This window comes from Urtica dioica, chromosome 1 (assembly GCF_054948205.1).
Source record: "Urtica dioica subsp. dioica isolate 48M chromosome 1, U.dioica_male_clone48M_v1_H2, whole genome shotgun sequence".
Lineage (NCBI taxonomy): Eukaryota > Viridiplantae > Streptophyta > Magnoliopsida > Rosales > Urticaceae > Urtica > Urtica dioica.
Window position 1 is genome coordinate 10,458,378 of NC_142756.1, and position 20,259 is coordinate 10,478,636.

The 20,259-nt window shown below is 37.4% G+C and overlaps 2 protein-coding genes across 2 annotated transcripts; one reads left to right on the forward strand and one right to left on the reverse strand.

The window, feature by feature from the left end:
• Positions 1-644: 644 nt before the first annotated feature.
• Positions 645-14,434, reverse strand: LOC149407140 (callose synthase 7-like). The gene is made up of 42 exons (XM_089611411.1): positions 14,032-14,434; positions 13,770-13,870; positions 13,175-13,287; positions 12,993-13,080; positions 12,781-12,891; positions 12,574-12,684; positions 11,986-12,066; positions 11,789-11,880; positions 11,546-11,666; positions 11,298-11,414; positions 11,128-11,204; positions 10,963-11,050; positions 10,649-10,765; positions 9,480-9,597; positions 8,940-9,223; positions 8,733-8,785; positions 8,561-8,621; positions 8,302-8,383; positions 8,166-8,215; positions 7,974-8,060; positions 7,606-7,710; positions 7,355-7,449; positions 7,177-7,258; positions 6,918-7,081; positions 6,689-6,812; positions 6,476-6,579; positions 6,295-6,397; positions 6,061-6,212; positions 5,852-5,961; positions 5,629-5,751; positions 5,465-5,533; positions 5,160-5,340; positions 4,974-5,085; positions 4,279-4,401; positions 4,076-4,194; positions 3,885-3,968; positions 2,595-2,707; positions 2,286-2,515; positions 1,401-2,198; positions 1,265-1,315; positions 991-1,176; positions 645-900 (listed from the first exon to the last, which is right to left on the reverse strand). The coding sequence occupies exons 1-42, from the start codon at positions 14,231-14,233 to the stop codon at positions 676-678; spliced, it is 5,607 nt and encodes a 1,868-aa protein (XP_089467537.1). The 5' UTR covers positions 14,234-14,434; the 3' UTR covers positions 645-675.
• Positions 14,435-17,544: 3,110 nt separating this feature from the next.
• On the forward strand, positions 17,545-19,844 carry LOC149407141 (uncharacterized). Its single transcript, XM_089618894.1, has 3 exons — positions 17,545-19,143; positions 19,232-19,681; positions 19,758-19,844. The coding sequence occupies exons 1-3, from the start codon at positions 17,545-17,547 to the stop codon at positions 19,842-19,844; spliced, it is 2,136 nt and encodes a 711-aa protein (XP_089475020.1).
• The last annotated feature ends 415 nt before the right edge of the window (positions 19,845-20,259 follow it).

A 20,259-nucleotide genomic window follows, 5' to 3' on the forward strand; every position in this document is an offset into this window, starting at 1 on the left:
CTTGCCTAAAATAACGGTACGTACACGTGAAACGATTGAAGGGCACAATTGGAAGCAATAAATTACCCCATCACTATTTTGACTAGATATACTTGAGAATCTTTAAACATTGACTATTTTACAAAAATGATTTTTGCGATGGACGATGGCCTAGTTACTTATGATATTGTAAAATAAAAGAGTGAGGGAAAAGACTAAAATTAAAAATTGAAATAAAATAGATCTTTTAGTGAGTATTAAATCCTAAAACTTAAAAAATTTGAATATGAATTGAATTTAAAAAAAAAAAAAAATTAAATCCGACTACCCAATTAACAAAAGTATATTATGTACAAAATAGTTGGACTCACTTGTCACGTCAACCTGAAGACTATTTTTGTAAATAATTTAAAATGTTTGTTGAAATGAAATTGTTATGTTTCAACTGGTTTATCTGTTATATTTCTTAAACAAAATTGAGTTTCCAAATAGTAAAAGTTTTATCTATTTTAGGGAAAACCTGCATCATGATGTGGTATTACTACTAAACCAAATAAGAACCGCAATAGTTTTACTTGAACAATGAACTTTTTAGTACATTTCTGAAGCAAAGAAAATAAAACTCACTAATACATTCTAGTGTTGAAACAGTCATAACTTTGGGCATATGCAGGTGTTGATGGCTCGTTTGTTTCGTCATGTCATTCTTCCAGCAAAAATTGTTGAAATGTGGAGGCTTCTATTGATTGCCTGGTTGAAGAGCAAGCGCGTTTGAATCTCCGACACAAATGGGAACACCGACAAAACGGCTATTGGGATGAAGATTATGAGTCCCATTATGTACTCGCATGCCATTGCTAGCTCTTTTATTGATTCCCAAGCTCCTATCGCCTTGAAAAATGGTCTATTTGCTTGCCCAATCTAGAGAGGGAAATAATCCTTATAGCAAACAGGACTCAAAATTATAAGGATTTAATCATTAACGTTTTAGGAAGGCAAAGATGAACTTACTAGAACGATGGCCCACACAGCAGGGAAAAAGGCGAGGAGGAATGCAAATATATCGGAAACGGAAAGGCCTGAGACCACAAACAAGACGGCTATCGCAGACACAAAGCCTAGAAACAAAAGAGCTTTGAGGAGTCTAAATAATAGCTGGAAGTGGAAGCCAAATCTCCATCTAGCTGTAGATATTATCTGAAAAAAAAAACAATTCAATCACACATTAAAATGTTTTACTATCTCGCTAATTGGAACTCTCCAATACTCTTTTGAACCTGCATACCTTCAAGGCAAGAAGAACGGTTGCCACAAATACCCAAGAAAGCCCATAAACCTTGAAAGAAGAAAGAACATAATTGGGGGTTGAATGAGAGAGAACACTAGTGCGCCGATATGGTAGAGAGAGAAATACAATGTACCTGTAAACTTCTGCTGCGACGAGATATGTCGAGGTGGTACACGATTCCATATTGGTAGATGAAGAAACGACACGCGAGCAAACTTTCGAGCGCTCTCCCTCGGATGTTCGTGTATCGGAGATGTTCCTGCTCTTGGTCCCACCATGATTCCCAACTTTTGCCTGACAAGGTCCTGATACCATCGCGACTCCCCATCCACCTCTTCCAGTCCACCCAATCGTCCACCGTTTTTTGGAGGTCGAAACCGGATGGATTGAAAACAAACGGAGCATAAAGCCAGGAAGCGACGAGGAACCACATTGAGAAAGTGATGAACATGTAGAGGCTCGAACTGCGATAGGATTCTCCGTAGACTTCGTACACGATCAACAAGATGAAAAGCTCCAACCCTTTGACAAAGTGGCTGCGCGAGTACAGCCTGTAGTTATCAGCAAACTTTGCATGGAAGACGACGAAGCCTCGGCCAGTGGCTCGGAACTTAGAGCCTCCGTGCAAGATTGTTCTCCCGAAATAATGAGCTTTTGTCCCCAGCTGGAACGTGATGAACACGGAGGCGAGCTGTAGCTGCATGATTATGAAATCCCCTATGGCTTCGTGAAATCCCTTCTCAAGGCCGATTTCCATGGCCATCGGTAATAAGGAAAAGAAGCCGAATTGGGCGAGAGACTGGGTAGTCAAAGCCTGTTCGAGGGCCTTGGCCCCGTGTAAATTTGGGTTCTTTCGGATCTCTCTTTCTGCTCCGCTCATAACCAAGTATAGACGTCCGTACAAGAACACATATACAGTTAGCACTGTAATCTGCAACAATTCAGTTCCTTGCTGATGAAATCCAAAACAAATTCTTGATTAGAAAAAAACTGATGAGATATAACTAGGATCACATACCATACAAGTGACATAGTAACCAACTGTAGTGAAGTAAAAAGATAACATTCTGAAGAAGTCAAAACGACACCCAAGCCGGTAATTATCGCGGGTTAGCGTTTGTTCTCCCTTTCCACTGGCGACCCTGGCCTCAAAAAGTGAAATCTGATTCATATTTATATCACGTCCCTTGCCCACTTGGATATACTCATGATATGTTATTAGTCCTCCGCGCAAAGTCGAATTGTACCCTGAACTCTGAATAATCAGGACTGAATAATGCTAACTATATCACATATGAACCTTTTATGTTTATAATCTTAAACTTACCTCCAAATGTATCGTCGCTTAAGTTTAGACCTCTTGAAGCTTTGCTTATACCACCTCTTGTTATGTGGAAGATCCTATCGAAAATATCGGGATGGCCATAATGAAACCGTACCCTACAAACCAAAATCTCAGTGTAAGTTCGAACTCAAATCCTTGGTTTATTTAGAACTCGTTAAATTCAATGGAAAATATTTGATCAAGACATTCGAACAAAAGTATTTAATTGATTCATTTGAATATCACATTCAAATTGGTGTTTGGAAGTTTACGTGGATTTCCAACGTTTTATTTATATGGGAATATTAGTCTGAACAAAACGGTAGATGGTTCATGGGATGAGAATGCACCAGAGTTTCTGTCCGAAAAGAAAACAAACCTCTATAAAAGTGAAAGAAGAGCAAATATTACCCAAGAACTATGTTACAAGTTAAAGTTTCTTTTTCTTTCTATTTTTGCTTTCTCTTTCTTTTTTTTTTTCTTTTTTTTAATAAGAAAGAAAAAGGAATATGGTTAAAATTCTCCTTTATGATAGGGCCGAGTTCCTCCACCGTGTTGGGCTGCCACCCACCTTCGTATGATATTGTCCGCTTTGGGAACGAGCCCGCACGGATTTGTTTTTGGGTTTCCTTCCCAAAAGGCCTCATACTAGTGTAGTTAGGTGGATCTCTTATATCCAATGCATTTTTTGCATTCACTTCCGATGTGGGACTTTGGTTTGCATCCCAACAATCCTTCCCTCAAACCAAGGACCACATACACATGTCCTTCCCTCAAGCGACGTCTGACCGGCATCATTGTCAGGAAGACTTTCGACACAAGGCACACCATCGCGAGGTCACCACACAAAGGGATTCTCCTTCCACATCGCAAGCCCAACCCAAACTCTCAGTCCCCTGAACCATCGGCTCTGATACCATTTGATAGGGCCGAGTTCCTCCACCGTGTTGGGCTGCCAACCACCTTAGTATGATATTGTCCGCTTTGGGCCCAAGCCCGCACGGATTTGTTTTTGGGTTTCCTTTCCAAAAGGCCTCATACTAGTGTAGTTAGGTGGATCTCTTATATCCAATGCATTTTTTGCATTCACTTCCGATGTGGGACTTTGGTTTGCATCCCAACACTTTATACCAAGAATTTTCTTAAGTTAAGCTTAGCAATAACAATGCATACACGGGTCACTAGAATATTATGAAAAACAAAACGCGATGCCTGATTACACTAGCTACTATTCTTTACATTAAAAATAAATAAATAAATAAAAAAGAAGCAGTTCGATCAAGACTACTTTACCTAAGAGGATCTGCTAAGATTCTTTTCCCAACACTTATAACGTTAGTCTCCTGGCTTGACATGAACCAAGAAGGTGATGAAACACTGTAAAAACAAACAATTATCTTTTATTTAGCATGCAAAAGGATCAGGATGAGAATACTAGCGCTGTCGTTGATAGACGTTGTGAATTTTACTGAATGAGGACCGACCTTCCGGTGAATATATGCTCCTTCAGACCTAAAATTGTGGGCTTCCGTTCACCTCGTCGAGGTTTTATGAATTCCTCCAGTACGTTTCTCATTTTATAAGCCTCTTCAAAGTAATTATCCTGAAAAATGAGGAATTAGATATATGGAGAAATGCAAATCTCAAACAGATTTTATTGTTATAAAAAACAATGAAGTAAAGATACCTGATTCATATCTATAGTCTGCAAGGCTTCTCCGCGTGTAAAAATAATAGCGCTGTTCTGGTTCTCAGGCCTCCCTTCACCAATTTCTGCTGGAGGCCCTGGAAGCTTGATGCGATATATTTCCTGCCAATTTGATAAGCTTCATAACAGGAATATACAAATGGTGATCATCTTCCTTCCTGTCATGGTCTAAAACCAAAGTGTTGATGTGATTTGTTTTATTAAATTTTATTTTTATTTTTTGCATGGGAAAAAAATGAATATTTTTGTTTTTCAATGTGATAAATAGTAGGGTCCATTAGAAAAATAGCCAACTCAAACGTTTGACATTGATAAATAGTCAACGATTGGTAAATCTTAGGTAAATAGCCACTTTTCATATACCAAACGTTGGCTATTTACCTAATATTTATGTCTGAAATTGGCCATTTACTTAAGATTTACCAAACGTTGGCTATTTAGCAATATCAAACGTATAAATTAGCTATTTTCCTAATTTTATGTAAATATTATCAAACAGAGGGCTAATTGAGTTGTCATGTCCATTTCATTGTTAATATCATGCCTTGGCTTTGACCTTTGACATGTAAAAATAGCGGTTCCTTTACATCATTGCACTAATTTTGGGGGAAAAGTAGTAAATGATCAGATTTGACACCCAATAATCTGACACCCAAGATAAAGATTGTGAGTACCTCATCTAACTTGTACCCTCCCTTGACCAATACCGAGTAGTAAACCATTTTGGATCTTCCATTCACGGTTTCTTCTCTTTGATCAATGTAAGCAACGCGCATAGAAGGATACCTAAATTAGGGCAAGATGTTTAGAAAAAAAATGCCGTCGATATGTTTAAGCGGACACGTGTGTTTTCATCATACATCAACATCAACTTGAGAATATTGTTGTAGCAAACTTGGTCTCGGTGGTTACTGGACTTCTTCTGAGCCCCATAAACCTGACAAGAGACAATGTAAGTAAATTTCAAATCTGCCAAAGCTTGTGCTTGGTCGAGGAAAGCCTCGCAATCTTTTTCATTTGACATCAAGTTTTCGTAGCTTTCTGCAAACCAAAAAAAAGGTATAATAACGGATCATCAAATAGATAAGTGAGAGCTAAAAATCATTGAAACAATATCTTGATGAAAATGTGTACATGCTCCTATTTCGAAAGAAACCCCTCTAACCAATATCTATAGCCGATTCAAGAAAGCACTGCAACTGTAAAGCCGTCCGGTAGCTCATCATCCCTCTCACTGTTAGAAAAAAAATGGCCATATATATATTCTGTCCTTTGAGTGATATATGTACTAAGATTAGACGGATTGAGGCCCCCAAGAAATACTCATACCTGTTCTATGAAGTGTCTGTCCTCTACAAGATGCCCATAGGCGAGTCGACTCTTTCCTTTTTATCTTGTGTTTGTCATAAGTATTGGAATCACGTATGCGTTCAATGAAATTTTTCCACTCGTCTATTTTGGAATGGCAAATGGTCCAGAATAGTTACAGTTCATCCTTGATAATTAATGAAAGACGCAGCATTATAGTAATGAGATTTAAGTCGACCCTCACCGGGATATATGTTCTGAAGGTAGAATAAAGTTGATATCCCATCCTCATTTTCTGTGTTAAGTTCCTCTTCAGTATAAAGGACATCTTCTTTGTAGTATGGAGTCAAAACACTAATTTGAAAACAAGAAAAGAGCTATGTCAACATAGAAAGCAGAGGATTTACACCATCTCTGCTGTCTCCTAATCAGGAGTTCGATAAGGGGACCAACCTAAAGGAAAGCATGTCACGAACTTCAGGAGCAACAGGCATGTTCATGAAAAGGGAGTTGGCAAAGAATGTGATCCGGCGCCGGGCTTCCAAGTTCTGAGGCTCGTTCATGGAAGATTCGTCAATGGTCAGAAGCAAGTGAAGCCTCAAAACCTATAAAATTTGAGGGATATAGTGAGTCCAAACGATCAAGACGAAGCAAATTACAAAAGGATAGGGAGGGATGTGATGGAACCTTCTCCTTCCAAGATCTGTCTTGCCAGAGTCCCATGTTAATCTTCGAAAATCTCGGAAGTTTCTCTATGTGCTGATTATCCAGAACTACTGTTTCCGATATCCTACAGGAAGAGAAGACCATGGAACATTAAATAGGAGATATCAAGGAAAGTAAGTCTTGCTGTTTGTCATTTTCTTACTCATTTCCATTAATCATAATGTCCTGTGTGATGATTTCGAAAACATCCTGAAGCAGGGTGATTATCCGAGAGCACAATTGATTGCCTTCTTCATCATCAGATAGCTGTCAAATGTACCACCGTAAAGTATTTAGAACTACAAGAGAATAATTCGGTTCACGTATAACAGGTTGACATATGAAACCCGGTGAAAACATAGAGAAAGTCTGTTACCAGTAGTCTTAAGAAAGTCTTTAACCTCTTACTCAGAAGAAGCAGCCCGCTCATACGAACAGTATACAAAAATCTCTTCGAGCCTATACTTTCACTAATTTCATTACATATCCGCGTCAAAATCCTGTGTTAATAAAAATGAAACCCAAATTGAAATGATATTCATGAAAAACAGCAACGTAAGTGCTAGTTTATCAGACATAATAACCAGTACCAGAGTATTCCTTACATTTTATCAGCTTCATTCTCGAGAAGATCATGTATTACCTCCCTAAGCATCTCATAAAATTCAATTACTGTTGATTCCATGTAGTCAATGTTCTTAATCTCCCTGAACAACTCTCTGTCATCGTTGCCTTTGAAATCCTTCGCTATGTTCATTCCTATAGATATCTGTGACATGCGAACAATTAAGAACAAAAATTGCTTAAAATATGGTGCAGAGAAGATTTATCTGTTTACTTCTTCTTTTCGATAAAGGAAATTACCTTATTAGCAAGGAGATACGGAGGCCACTGAATAACAGAAACACCACGTGAAGGACGAGGAAAAAGCAACAAGTCTCTATCTCTGAACAGTACACAATTATGAGAAAGAAATCAGAAACTTCGAGCGTCTCTAAAATTTATCCTATAAAATCGCTCGTTGTTTAAGAACAAGCCGAACCTATTGCTGATAATGTCTTCCAACCGCATAGAATATATGAATTCATTCCACATTTGACAGAACTTGGAAACATCGCTTTTCCCCGCATTTGTATTCTGTCATGGAAAAGTAGCCTCTTAATCCAACAATTGTAGTTTCAATCGTTTATTTTTTTCATTCCTACAATTACAATTTTATCTGAAGCACCATCTATTGAATTAGTGTATATATCAAAGAGAGCCATGTAGACCACCAATTAAAATAGTCATTACCGAGATTTTCTTTTTGGTGCATGTACTTGATGATGGCATGAGATAACAACTAAAAGCTAAAGAGACAGCTTCGAATCTGGACCTCAGCATCCCCAGCGTTCTTATCTACGGAGAAATATAAAAGTAAACAGAGACATCAATATGAAAAGTAATTTGGAAAAAAAAATATTGATTCGGTAACAACAAAACTATGAAGAGATGTCCTCATACGGTATTGAACAATCATAGACCAAAACTTTTATTGATTTTTTTTTAATACTCTAATTCTTTTTCATTTTATTTGTTTTACCATACTTGTATTTTCATGTCAACTGCATTACTAGCACTACGACCTTGTTGGTGTAGCGAGAAGATAGTCATGTACTGACCTCTCCCAGATGGCTGAAGGCTCCTTGAATTCCACCGAAAAGAGTAGAGAATATGGCAAACCATATTTGTATATCCAAAAAATAAACCTATGGATCAGATCATACAAGAGTAGGATGACACGATATTTATCAAATAGTCAGCAGCATGAGATTCAAAACTTTAACATTTATAAAAATATACGCTTTACTCACAAGAACAATTGGCGCCCATATTGCAGTGATGACAAAGATATTACGTGATGCTAGGAAGTGAAACAAAATACAGGGATATCAGCCACATTTAAACAGGGGGAAAAAAACTTCAAAGAAAAGGAGGTTGAAGTAAAACCATGTGAGAAGAGTTCATGCCATTCGTAATTATCAAAACTCATCTCCATTATTACTTTTGTTGGCTCCACTAGAGGTAGTATCTAGAAAGTATACAAAATGCATTAAGCCCTATATAAAGTTTCAAAAAAATCTTTGAAACTTGCTCGAGTAATCAAACATCAAACACACAAAGCGACGAAGTGAAGAATGTTGTAGCTATACAGTGGAGTGTCATTTTAAGTTTCCAAGTTTTTCGATAGAGTTTGTGCTAACCATACCTCAACATAGTAGCTGAATCCTAGTTTGCTGATAAGCAAGACAATCCAAAACGATGTATATCTGAGAATCATCAACACTTATTAATAACAGCAAAAACTGTTGTGTATATAGAGCAAGAAAGCCAAGAGAAGCAAGTTTAGAATAGTGTAAACTTAAGTGGTTAAGGCGTACTTCAGTATTGTAAGCCAGTCTTCATGCATCCCTCTACCTACGAACAACTTTGGCTGCAGTTTTGGTAAAATAAAATATATATATATATATATATATATATATATATATATATATATAATGATTAGTATCAAATCGATCAGAAAATGTTCTAATCGAACTCGGACATAAATAGTTACACAGATTGCCGAGTGATTGAGACATGACTACCTGAGCCCACCAGAAAAGAAGAGCAACTATTCGCCAGTTAGAACACTCAACCACTCTCCATAAGGGTGGGAATAAAAAAAGTATAGCGGACAGTGCATTGGGTATCAAATAAACTGCAACCGCATATTTAAGAGACTGTTTCGTAACCCAGTAGCCATGAAGGTAGCAACCCAGAACGATTATGACCCACAAAGCTGCTACCACGAATCTCAAGAGGTATCGTGTGATCTGATTGAAATTTAGGCTTTTCAAAGCTTTGATGATCATAACCACGTCTAAACTAGCTGCAAGACAAGGAGATATGATACGAAAGCGCTTGAAAAAAAATGTAAGAGATTCGAATCCACATAGGATAGCTGGTAGTTACTATATTTTCTCAAGTTCATATGATTTATACGGCCATAATCTAAACTTTGTAGATTACTTTGTTTTTTTAATCTGTTAAACGTTGTATGTAAATGTAGGCTAAATGATTTTTTAGAAGAAATTTAAATTTTACTAATATAGGTGAAATGTATATGCATGATATCCTATCCCTACCTTGTAGTAGATCAAGGACTGTGGAAGTAATGAAAAGGCTTAAAACACTTGCAAAGACATCTGTATCGAAGAACGATGATATAGATCTGGAAGTTTTCCATGCAAAAATGACCATTGCCTGCAAAGAACATACGATTCTTCTCATTTAGACAATAAAAAATAGGATCAAGCGGCTAAATGGCCAAATAGAACTTAAAGATTTACAAAATAGCCAAAGTTTATCAAGTATAAGCAAAATAGCCAAACTGCGATTAATCTAGGCATGATTAAATTTAATCCCGACAGGATTTCTGGATTAAATTTAATCCAGGCCTGCCTGGATTAAATTTAATCCAGGGATTTTATTCAGTCTTAAAATTTAATCCTCGACCTTCTCCGATCTCCAACTTCTCAGACCACCTTCCAGTCACCGCAATCGCACAGATCTTACCTCCCGTCGGACTCTCCGTCACGGCGGCGAAGGCGAGGAGATCGACGGAGATTCGAGACTCTCCGTCACTCTACGGCGACGAGGAGGGCTTCCTCGCTGGAAAGGTTCGTCGCCGGCATTTTCCTGGCGCCGGAGCTCCTGCCCTCCCTCGCCGGCGAGATAGTCGCCGCCGCCCGCCACATGACCGACCACCGCCCGCGGCCGGGCCCCGCGGTGCTGCGCATGGGAGTCGAGATGGTCCTCCCGGTCGACAGAGAAGAGACTGATCGGTTTCGTTCCGGCGAGCGAAGAGTCGATCGAAAGTTTGGAGAGAGTTGTGGCTATTTTGCCTAACCTAATGAAACTATGGCTATTTTGCAAAAGCCATAGTTTGCATGTCATTTTTTCTAAAAAATATTAGTGGAATTTCGTATTAAAAATACGATATATAGATTCTCCTCAAATTAAGGTGGTAGTATCTTTATATCAGCCGTTGTGTTACTCTTAAAAAAATCGAATGACTCTGTACTTTATTTTTATTGAACTCTGCATTCCCTCTGTTATAGTCTTTCACACACTCTTATGTATGCCCTCAAAATGGAAAGAAGTTTAATAGATTGTATGATTTCTTTTGTTGATTCATAACATCCGCATCATGGAGAGCTCCTTGGTGATCTCTTTCGTTATTGGTAATTATATAGTGAACTATTTTCTTTACCTAACAAAATTAATTAACAGAAAACGGTGACTTAGGGGTCACCTGGAAAGTCAATATAAAGAATTTCCACAGTCGATCAAAACTTCTATACAGATGCAGAAATGTGCGGACTTCCACAAAGTTTGTCTTGGACTTTCTTTGACCTATATTTTGTATCTGCTATAGAAATATATGGACAAAGAAATCAAATTATTAGGATCTCTTCAATTGTTTAGGACAGAAGATAAGGCATAAATAAATTGTACATACGTATTTTTTAAATCACGCATACTGTATATGCTACGTATATAATTGTTATTTTCCTACAAGAAAAAGAAAGGGAGTCCCCAATCCCATTCAACACACACACAGAGTACCTCATTTGAAGGATTTATCACATCTGAGTGGCTAAAAAAATCTGCTTGACTGTTCATCGGCCAACCTATAAGGAAACATTTCCGTGACCTAGAAAAAAAAACATAGCTTCTGATCAAGCATATACACATCTTTAATTATGTGTTTAAAGAGAACTACATAATTACCAAAAGTATTCATTTAAGTCGTCGTAGTTTTTCCAACGTGAATAACTTGTCCTCCCACATCTACTTCTCCTTGCTTCCTTCACAAGAAATCACATATAGTTTTTCACAGTGCTTCAAAACTGTAGCTAGCACCAAGTTATGATGACAGATCAAATACTTTTCAACTTTACCTTGCGCAGGACATCAAAGATAGGCATTATAACATTCTGTAGAAAATGCTCTTCATCGCGGGGTTCCAATGGGTAAATTGTTCCATTCATGAGAACCATATTGACCTCATTTGCCATCTTCCACAATAAGCAGAATATGAAGTTTTTCTTATATATAGAGAATATTTTCTTTGCACAGGATATTTATATCAAAATAAAGAGCTGCAATGTTTTCATCCCAAGTGATTCTTGCAGAAGATAAAACATACATTGTGGAAAATATAACATAAGCATTCAGGCATGAACCGAATGCTTGAAGCTTCTCCCCATATAAGAAGATAAAGAGCAATGTAAATAAGTTCTCTTTGTTCGCCAAACCTCACTAGACATCTGTTAGGAAAAAGAGTAAAAAGAATAACAAAGTAGGTCAAAACTTCACTGTTGATGTCCATAATAAATCTAATAGACGAGCACACTAGAGAGGGATTTCGGAAACCTGTCAAATTACACACCCGATATTCGAACTACAATGTAAATATTTGCACCATGAGTGATAGTTTTTGAAAATCTTCTCTCCTAAAGTCTTAACAGTTAAACTTGAAAGCTGCAATAGTATTAGAATTCAGTTGTTACTTATATGGAAGTGAAATAGGATATGAAACGTAAGAGTGTTATCAAGCTTGGCTAATAGAGAGACGTGGATTCTTACCAAGGTAGCATTATTTTTCCTCGCGCCGATATTTGCAAGAAGCAGTATCAGATGTTCCCTCTGGTTTTCTACGTTTGATTTCTTTGTATCGCCATGAATTCAAGGATATAAACAGTTAGATAAGCTAATGGTTCATTCTAAAGATAAGAATTAAAATTAAAACCTAAGCTAGTATGTTGCTTAGGTGAAGCAGAGCGTTGTCACTAACTCCAAGTTCATAAATGTTTAGAACCTAAACATGGTTGGTGGTTCGAGGCTATTAGTGTAACTGTGGTGGTGAATGTTTTCAACAGTAGGAAGGAGTCTGATTCCAAATACGTCCTTCATTTTAAATATTTTCTTGTGGATTTAGAAGAGCAAGTTTATTGGTTCGTATATATAAACATATATTTGATGACGCATGTTCAATATTTCACTTCAATTCTACGACTAGCATTAATCCGTTTGAAAGAGTGACCCCATGAATGTTGAACAATAGTCTTTATCTGCCTGTCTAGTTTTAGGATGAGTTTATTTCAGCTAATTCAAAGAGCACATGAGAAATAAATAAAGATCAAACTCTCTTAATACAACTCCATGAACAGTTACCTGAAATCCAAATACAGCGGAAACCCAATCGAGTATATCGCTGACACCTTGACGACTTCTATGAATCGGAAGATTTTCCGTATTGCATAGAGCTCGAATCGCCGCCTTAATCTACGAAGTTCAGGAGGAAAATAAAACAGTTTTCGATTAAGTGAAAAAATTTGAGAGCTCTATAGAAAATTCAAAATAATCAATGCCTATTATTACCGCAGGAAGTTCCATAATTGCCGGTTTAACATTAAGAGCAAGCAACGGAAGAATGTTATAATGTGCAAAAGAGTCGCTTCTACGTGCGACTTCATCAGCAATTTTTTTTGTCTACAAAATATGGAACAGTCACCGGTTTCTGTAAAATTTTTATTGAAAGTGTTAAATTAACAAAACCAGAGATCTAGTGCAAACAGAGAAAGCTACCAAACCTCTGCATCAATCTTGTGTAGCGGTACCACCATCCTCAGCACGTCATAGAGTACTGTCGCCATCTGGCAAATCTTAGCCATTTCCTCCCTTGAAAACCAATGCCAGAGACATGCATAAAATGAAGAAGAAGAAGAAGAAGAAGATAATTAATGGAAACATTTATAAAGCGAGGCTCACTTACGGTTTCTTCGTATACACTCCTTCTTTGATGTTCCTTTCAAAAAAGTATTGGTAAAAAAGTATAATTTCTCTTGGATCGTTACGGGCAAGTACAGGCTTTGTTTCCACTTCTTCCTGTAAAGGGTGTTCAGAGCCTCAGCGTCGGCAATTATTAGGATTTGCGAGTTAGGAATAAAAAATATTATCAATTAAATCAAACTTATTCTATTTGGATTGTTGTGAAGAACTGTAATAAGCATCAGATACTATATTTTGCAATTCTCGCCTTTTTTTACAAAATAAAAAAATACTAAATATGTCAAATTCCTTTTGTATTCTTAGCTTTCAAGACAAAAGATGTCTTCGGATTTGAGAAGTTAAGTCTTGTTTTGCTGCGATTAGTGATTTTCTACTTTACCAATAAAGTTACACATGTAATGTACGTATTATATCAAAACAAATATACATAGTTGAGCCTTTTCACAAAATTAAACGAATGCAGAGAGATGGGTGATAATTCAAAAATGTCAACCAGTTTCTCAGCAAAAAAAAGGGTGTTTTTTGGGTAAATAAACAAGAAATGTACAGAAGAAGAAACTGCAGAAGATTGATTATACCTCTTCAAGCCTATGAAGGAGATAAGTCTTGAATTGGCTAACACCCCGACCACTTGATGTTGGATCCAGAGACCTGGCCTTCTCGAACGCGTGAAATCGACCTAATTTATATGAACGTGAACAAATTGCATCGTCAATATTCACACTGTTAAAGTCAAACTATTCCAGTAATGGACGATTTGAACTCAACAGTAAATTCGAGATATAAATAGGCTCAATTAAATGAAATAGAAGTTCTAATCAGGAAACACGAAAGACGTACAGAGATAAGCGACCCTAGGGTTATCGATTTCGATGTCATTGGCGACACGGAGGATCGGCCCGATCGAGGCCAACGACGACGGCACAAGCTCGCTGTCGACGATGGCGTCATCATCGTCATCGCTGGAGAAATCGAAATCCCTCGGTAATCTCGTCTTCCTCACTTTAGCTCTGTTATTCGTCGATCCGCTCGAGCTGGCCATGTGTGTCTTCTTCTTCGACTGTAACTCTAGAGTTTGTAATTGTCAGAACAACTTTTGAATTCATTTCCTCGTTTTATCTTGGCAATATAAGAGAACGAAAAAGGAAGATACTTGAGAACGAAGATGAGCAGGAATAACTTTTGTTGCTTAGATGGCAAGAAAAGCATTTGCACTAATACTGTACTGTCAAAGAGCTTTTTCGTGAAGAGAGAGAGACAGAGTTTGTAATGCTTGGAAATTTATATGATAAAAAGTAAAATTATCCCGCACGTGTTATTAACTTGCCGATTTTAATCGAACAGTCTTGAATGTCAAGCGTATAATATTTACTATAAGTTCAAAACACAGGATTAAGAAGGAAAAACTCCCCCCCCCCCTTACCTTTGGCTTTGGAAAAATAGCTCTACTTTTAAAAAATGAGGCAAAATAGTCCAAATTTAAAAAAAAAACAAAAAACCCTCCAAAATATCACGAGCCTCTAGATATCACTCCGGAAGTAACGGTCATGGACACTCTGACGAGTATTCTGAGACCCGAAGGTGATGCCGAGGCTTTCAATTGGAGAAGCGCTCACGAACTTGGTTTAGGCTCGAGAGACTTCTTTCTTGGACGTGATGGCGAACGAAAATTGGATGTATGTTGCGAGGCTCGACGGATAGAAGGAGCGGCGACGTACGACGCCGCCGCCGCTCTTGTCGAAGCCATGATTGAGCTCGGGATCGCCATCAAAGGAGGTAAAGACAGCCTTTTCATGGCCGCCCAATCCGGCGGAGAGGTCGTTAAAGCTCTCGAGAACCCTAATTCTTGAAATCCTAAATTTTTGCCGAAATCGTTGTGATTGGGCTGGGGCTTGGCGGTCTCTAGATCGTCGTCATCGATCTTTGTGCCCAATATCATCGTCGATTGCCATCACCTTCATCTTCTTCTTCTTCTTATTTTCTGATTCATCGCAGAGTGGATTAAAAAAATTTAAAGCAGGATTAAAATTTTTGACATCTTCTTCGTCTTCTTTTTCTTCTTCTGGTTTATCGAAGAGTGGATTAAAAAATTTTATAGCAGAATTAAATATTTTGACATCTTCTTCCTCATTCTTTTACTTTTGGTTTATCAAAGAGTGGATTAAATTTTTTGGAAGCAGAATTAAATTTTTTGACATCTTCCTTCCTTTTCTACTTCTGATTTATCGAATCGAATAGTGAATTAATGCAAAAAGTGCAGTAGATTAAAATTTTGGAAATTTAAATTAACTATTTTGAAAATAATTAAAAGTATAATTGTACATACATATATATATATATATATATATATACATACATATATATATATATATATATATATACACAGATTCGGGGTTAGAACAATAGAAGTGATAAGCTAGACAAAAACCCAAACTCATATTATATTAAGGGTCAAGCGGCTATATAGCCAAATATAACTTAAGTTTTTGCAAAATAGCCATAGTTTGTCAACTATAAGCAAACTAGCCAACTTAATCTAGGTTGGATTAAATTTAATCCCAACGAACTATAAAGACAGAATGTAAGGTTTATAACCGCTGGATTAAAATTAATCGAGACAGGATTAAAAATCGCAGTACTCTCAATTGGCTATTTTGTTATACCTAATGAAGACAAGATTAAAATTAATGAAGGCATGATTAAATTTAATGACAATCTGAAAATCCAACAGATCCAGCCGTGCATCAGATCCGACACCGGAGACGAGGATCTGAAGCAGAACCGATTCCGATGCCTCGGCGCATCCGATTTCGATGCCTCGGCTCACCCCTTGTTCTTCAAGCCCATCCGATTCCGATGCCTCGGCTCCTCAGGCGCGTCACCGTCGATCACCCAGAGCCTTCGAGGCAGTTCCGCCAGAAAAGCGACAGAGAATTCGTCGTCTTCTGAGCTCTGGCTCCACAACACGATGAGCAGAGAGAAGGAAGTTTTCAGGCCGAAAGTGGAAGGAAATGTGGGAATGTATGTCTGTGGAGTCACTGCTTACGATCTCAGTCACATCGGCCATGCTCGTGTCTACGTCACATCGGCCATGCTCGTGCTCATTTTTGGTGGAGAGAGTGATGGCTATTTTGCCTAACCTAATGAAACTATGGCTATTTTGCAAAAGTCATAGTTTGAATTGGCTAGTTCATGCCATTTTTTCTTATATTAAATGATTATTATCACTATATATTTTAATTGTATGTGATTATTATATAGATTTAATCTTGATTTCGATTTAAAACAAAATATATATATATATATATATATATATATATATATATATATATCGGATATAACTTTGCATCTAATTTCTAAAAATGGATATATTTAAAAATTAAAGTATCAAAGATTTATCTTTTAAATAACCAAATACTTAAATAAAGTATAATATTACTGTTTTTATAGTTCTATTTATCTAAAAAAAAAATTATATACACAATTTAAACTACTATTTAAATTTATGAATAAGATTACATGTAACCTTAGTTTAAACCAAATGAAAAGAAAATTAAAATACTATCAAATTTAGTTTCTACATATTTATTCACTTTAAAATTTAATTTTAACATCTTCAATTGCTTTCATTTTGAATTATTGCTTTTTCCAATCGGTAGACACTATGAATCTTAAAATATATTATTATATACATTTATATATAATTTTTCTTTTAGTCCGACCAATATGAATCTTAAAATATATTATTATATACATGCATATATAATTTTTTTTTCAAGTATGGCTTATAAATATCTCATTAAACTATATACTGAAATAACTTCTTCTTTTTCGCTTTTTATACGTTTTTGTTAATTTTTTATTAAATAAGAATCTCAGAAAAATTTAGACCTGCAAAGAGCAGGTTTGACTGTTGAATTACAATTGGAATATATTCAACGATTGGAATATTTTGCACGTGCGTAACATGCCTAGTATATATATATATACAACAATTGGAATATTTTGCACGTGCGTAACCTGCCTAGTGTGTGTGTATATATATAAATATATATATATGAGTAAATGCCGGTAAAAATACCTATTGTTTTCGGTTTCATCCAGTTTGCTACCTAAACTTTTTTTTCCACGGGAAAACTACCTAATCTCACTATTTTGCGTTGCCGTTACTACAAGAACCAATTTTAAGGTCAGAATATAACGGCTCATTAAAACAATTAAATGAAAAACAAAGAAATTGAATTAAAAGCGAGTTCTCATTAAAACAAAGAGCCAGAATTCAAAAAAAAAAAAAAAAAAAAAAAAAAAAAGACCGCGACGAAACGAACAGAAATTCCCAAATCGGAAACCACAATGGAGGAAGAGTCACAACCAGTCGACGTTGAAGATGCCGAGCTCGTAGAGGAGGAGTATCGCGACCAGGGAGAGCACGTAGATGATTTGCAGAACACGAAGGAGCCTCAACAATGGTGGGCCGCCGTGAACCAGGTCTGTAACGACGTCGGAGGTGAGAACTCTAATGGATATAGGGATGAGAGTGACCTTGAAAGCTTGCATAGCGACGGTGACGAAGATGACGAGGTCAATCAGACGAGGAAGACGAGCAAGGAGTTCAACCCGCGTGGAAGTCTTTCCAATTTCAAGTTTGTCCTAGGTATGGAATTTCCCACAATGGATCATCTGAGGAAGATACTGAAAGAGGAGTTCATAAAATTTAACAGGGAAATGAAGTACGTTTTTAACGACTCGAAACGAGTCAGAGCCAAATGTCTAGGGCTAGGTTGCAAATGGGTTTTGTATGCTAGAGTTCTGAATTCGGACAAGAAGACGGTGAGGATTAATACGCTAGTTGATAAGCACGACTGCGGTATTGTCTTCGATAACAAGCACGTGACAAGTACCTGGCTTGCCAATCACTTCTTGGAGGAATTCAGGCTCAACCCGAATTTGGACTATAAGAATTTCAAGGAAATAGCTTCTGCGGCAAAGTACTGCAATGTGTCACCGAATGTGTTCTACAAAGCGAAGAAGGCAGCAAGAGACGCTTTAGAGGGATCAGTGAGTGACCAGTACCGGATTCTGGATGATTATTGCAAGCAACTAACAGCAACAAATCCAGGTTCCACTGCCCTATTGAAAACAAATATGGTTGGTGATAAAAGGGTTTTTGAGAGAGTTTACATTTGCCTGAAAGCGTGCAAGGACGGATTCAATAAGGGTTGCAGGCCCTTGATCTGTTTTGGTGGGTGTTTTTTGAAGGGCTATTGTAAGGGTATGTTGCTAGCTGCTGTTGGCATCGATCCGAATAACTCTCAGTTTCCAATTGCGTTTGCTATAGTGGAGAAGGAAAATACACAAACGTGGACCTGGTTTATGATGCTTTTGCGCGAAGATCTTCAGATTATGAATTCGACCGGATTCACTATGATGAGTGACCGACAAAAAGGTTTAGCAAAGGCTTTAGCTGATGTGTTTCCAGGAGCAGAATTCAGGTTTTGTGTTAGGCATCTACATTCCAATTTCAAGGCCAAACATGCTGGATTATATCTTAAGCAATTGTTGTGGGCGTGTGCAAAGGCAACTACAGAGCCAGAATTCAAAAGAAGGATGCAATTGCTTAAAGATGAGGACGTGAATGCACATGAGTGGCTATTGCAAAAGAATCCAACTGAATGGAGCAAATCACATTTCAGAACCAATGCGAAATGTGATATGCTCTTGAACAACCTTTGTGAAAGCTTCAATTCAGCCATATTGCCTGCAAGAGACAAGCCGATCATCACACTGTTGGAGAAAATCAGGTTTTGGATGATGTGTAGATTTGAAACAAAGAGACAAGGTGTCCAAAAATGGCTTGAACCAGTTGGACCTCGGATACTTGCGTTGATGGAGACGTACAAGAACACGGCTCGGTATTGTCAAAGCACATTGGCTGGTAATGCAAAGTTCCAGGTATGATGTTTTATCATGAAATCTGATTGGTGTTTTAATGATTTGGGAATCATAAAATCTTATTTTAGTTTGTTTCTATGCTGTGAAGGTTACCTTATTTGGAACAGAGTCTTTTGTGGTTGATTTGAGGACAAAAACTTGCACATGTCGATCTTTTCAGCTTAATGGTATACCATGCCCACATGCTTTGACCTGTATTTGGGCGTCGGGTTTGAATAGAATGGACTATATCGATGATTGGTATAAGAAGGAGGCTTATATGGCAGCGTACAATGGCATTATTCAACCAATGACGAGTCCTGATAAATGGCCTGAAACTGGATACAAACCCATCGAACCACCACCAGAGATTGCACTGCCAGGCAGACCAAAGAAGGCTAGAAATAAAAGCAATGACGAACCACCACCAGGATTTGAGCCAAGTGAACCGCCACCTCCTCCGACAAAGCACTCTAGGAAGGGCCAAGTGAATCATTGCAGCAAATGTGGCCAAACTGGACATTCACGAGTCACTTGTCAGAATTCAGGAGCTAAGCAGGTTAGTTAGTTGTTTTATGTGCGTTTGTTTATGTCTTATTTTTGTCTACTTAAGTTTTGACACACTTGTATGACAGATCACACAAGGAAGAAAGAGAGGACGGCCAAAGAAGGATAATCTCTCTGCCGAGACTGTGAAAAGAATGAATCGGAAGACCAGATAGAACACAAGGGCAAAAGAGAACTAAAACCATGTTTATGTATTGGCCTTTGTTTATGTATTTTCATGTCTCTGTTTAGGCCTTTTTTTGTGCAACTAAAACCAAAACAGTATTGGCCTTTGTTTATGTATTTTCATGTCTCTGTTTAGGCCTTTTTTTGTGCAACTAAAACCAAAACAGTATTGGCCTTTGTTTATGTCTTTTAATGTCTCTGTGTAGCATGCTTGTTTACACAAGCATATCAGAACACAAGAATTTTTCTCTGTTAATGCATTAATGTCTCTGTGTAGCATACTTGTTTACACAAGCATATCAGAACACACGCATTTTTCTCTGTTAATGCCTCTGATATTATTGGCATTTTTCTCTGATTACACAAGCATATCAGAACACACACATTACACAACCATTTTCTGAT

Excerpts from the sequence above, each read along its gene's own strand:
- LOC149407140 (XM_089611411.1), bottom strand. The coding sequence starts at position 14,233 with ATGGCCAGCTCGAGCGGATCGACGAATAACAGAGCTAAAGTGAGGAAG. Across the intron at positions 11,881-11,985 it reads GGAAAAATAATGCTACCTTG|CTTTCAAGTTTAACTGTTAA; the intron begins GTAAGAATCCAC and ends ATACTATTGCAG. Across the intron at positions 8,622-8,732 it reads GACTGGCTTACAATACTGAA|ATATACATCGTTTTGGATTG; the intron begins GTACGCCTTAAC and ends GATGATTCTCAG.
- LOC149407141 (XM_089618894.1), top strand. The coding sequence starts at position 17,545 with ATGGAGGAAGAGTCACAACCAGTCGACGTTGAAGATGCCGAGCTCGTA. Across the intron at positions 19,144-19,231 it reads CTGGTAATGCAAAGTTCCAG|GTTACCTTATTTGGAACAGA; the intron begins GTATGATGTTTT and ends TATGCTGTGAAG. Across the intron at positions 19,682-19,757 it reads AGAATTCAGGAGCTAAGCAG|ATCACACAAGGAAGAAAGAG; the intron begins GTTAGTTAGTTG and ends CTTGTATGACAG.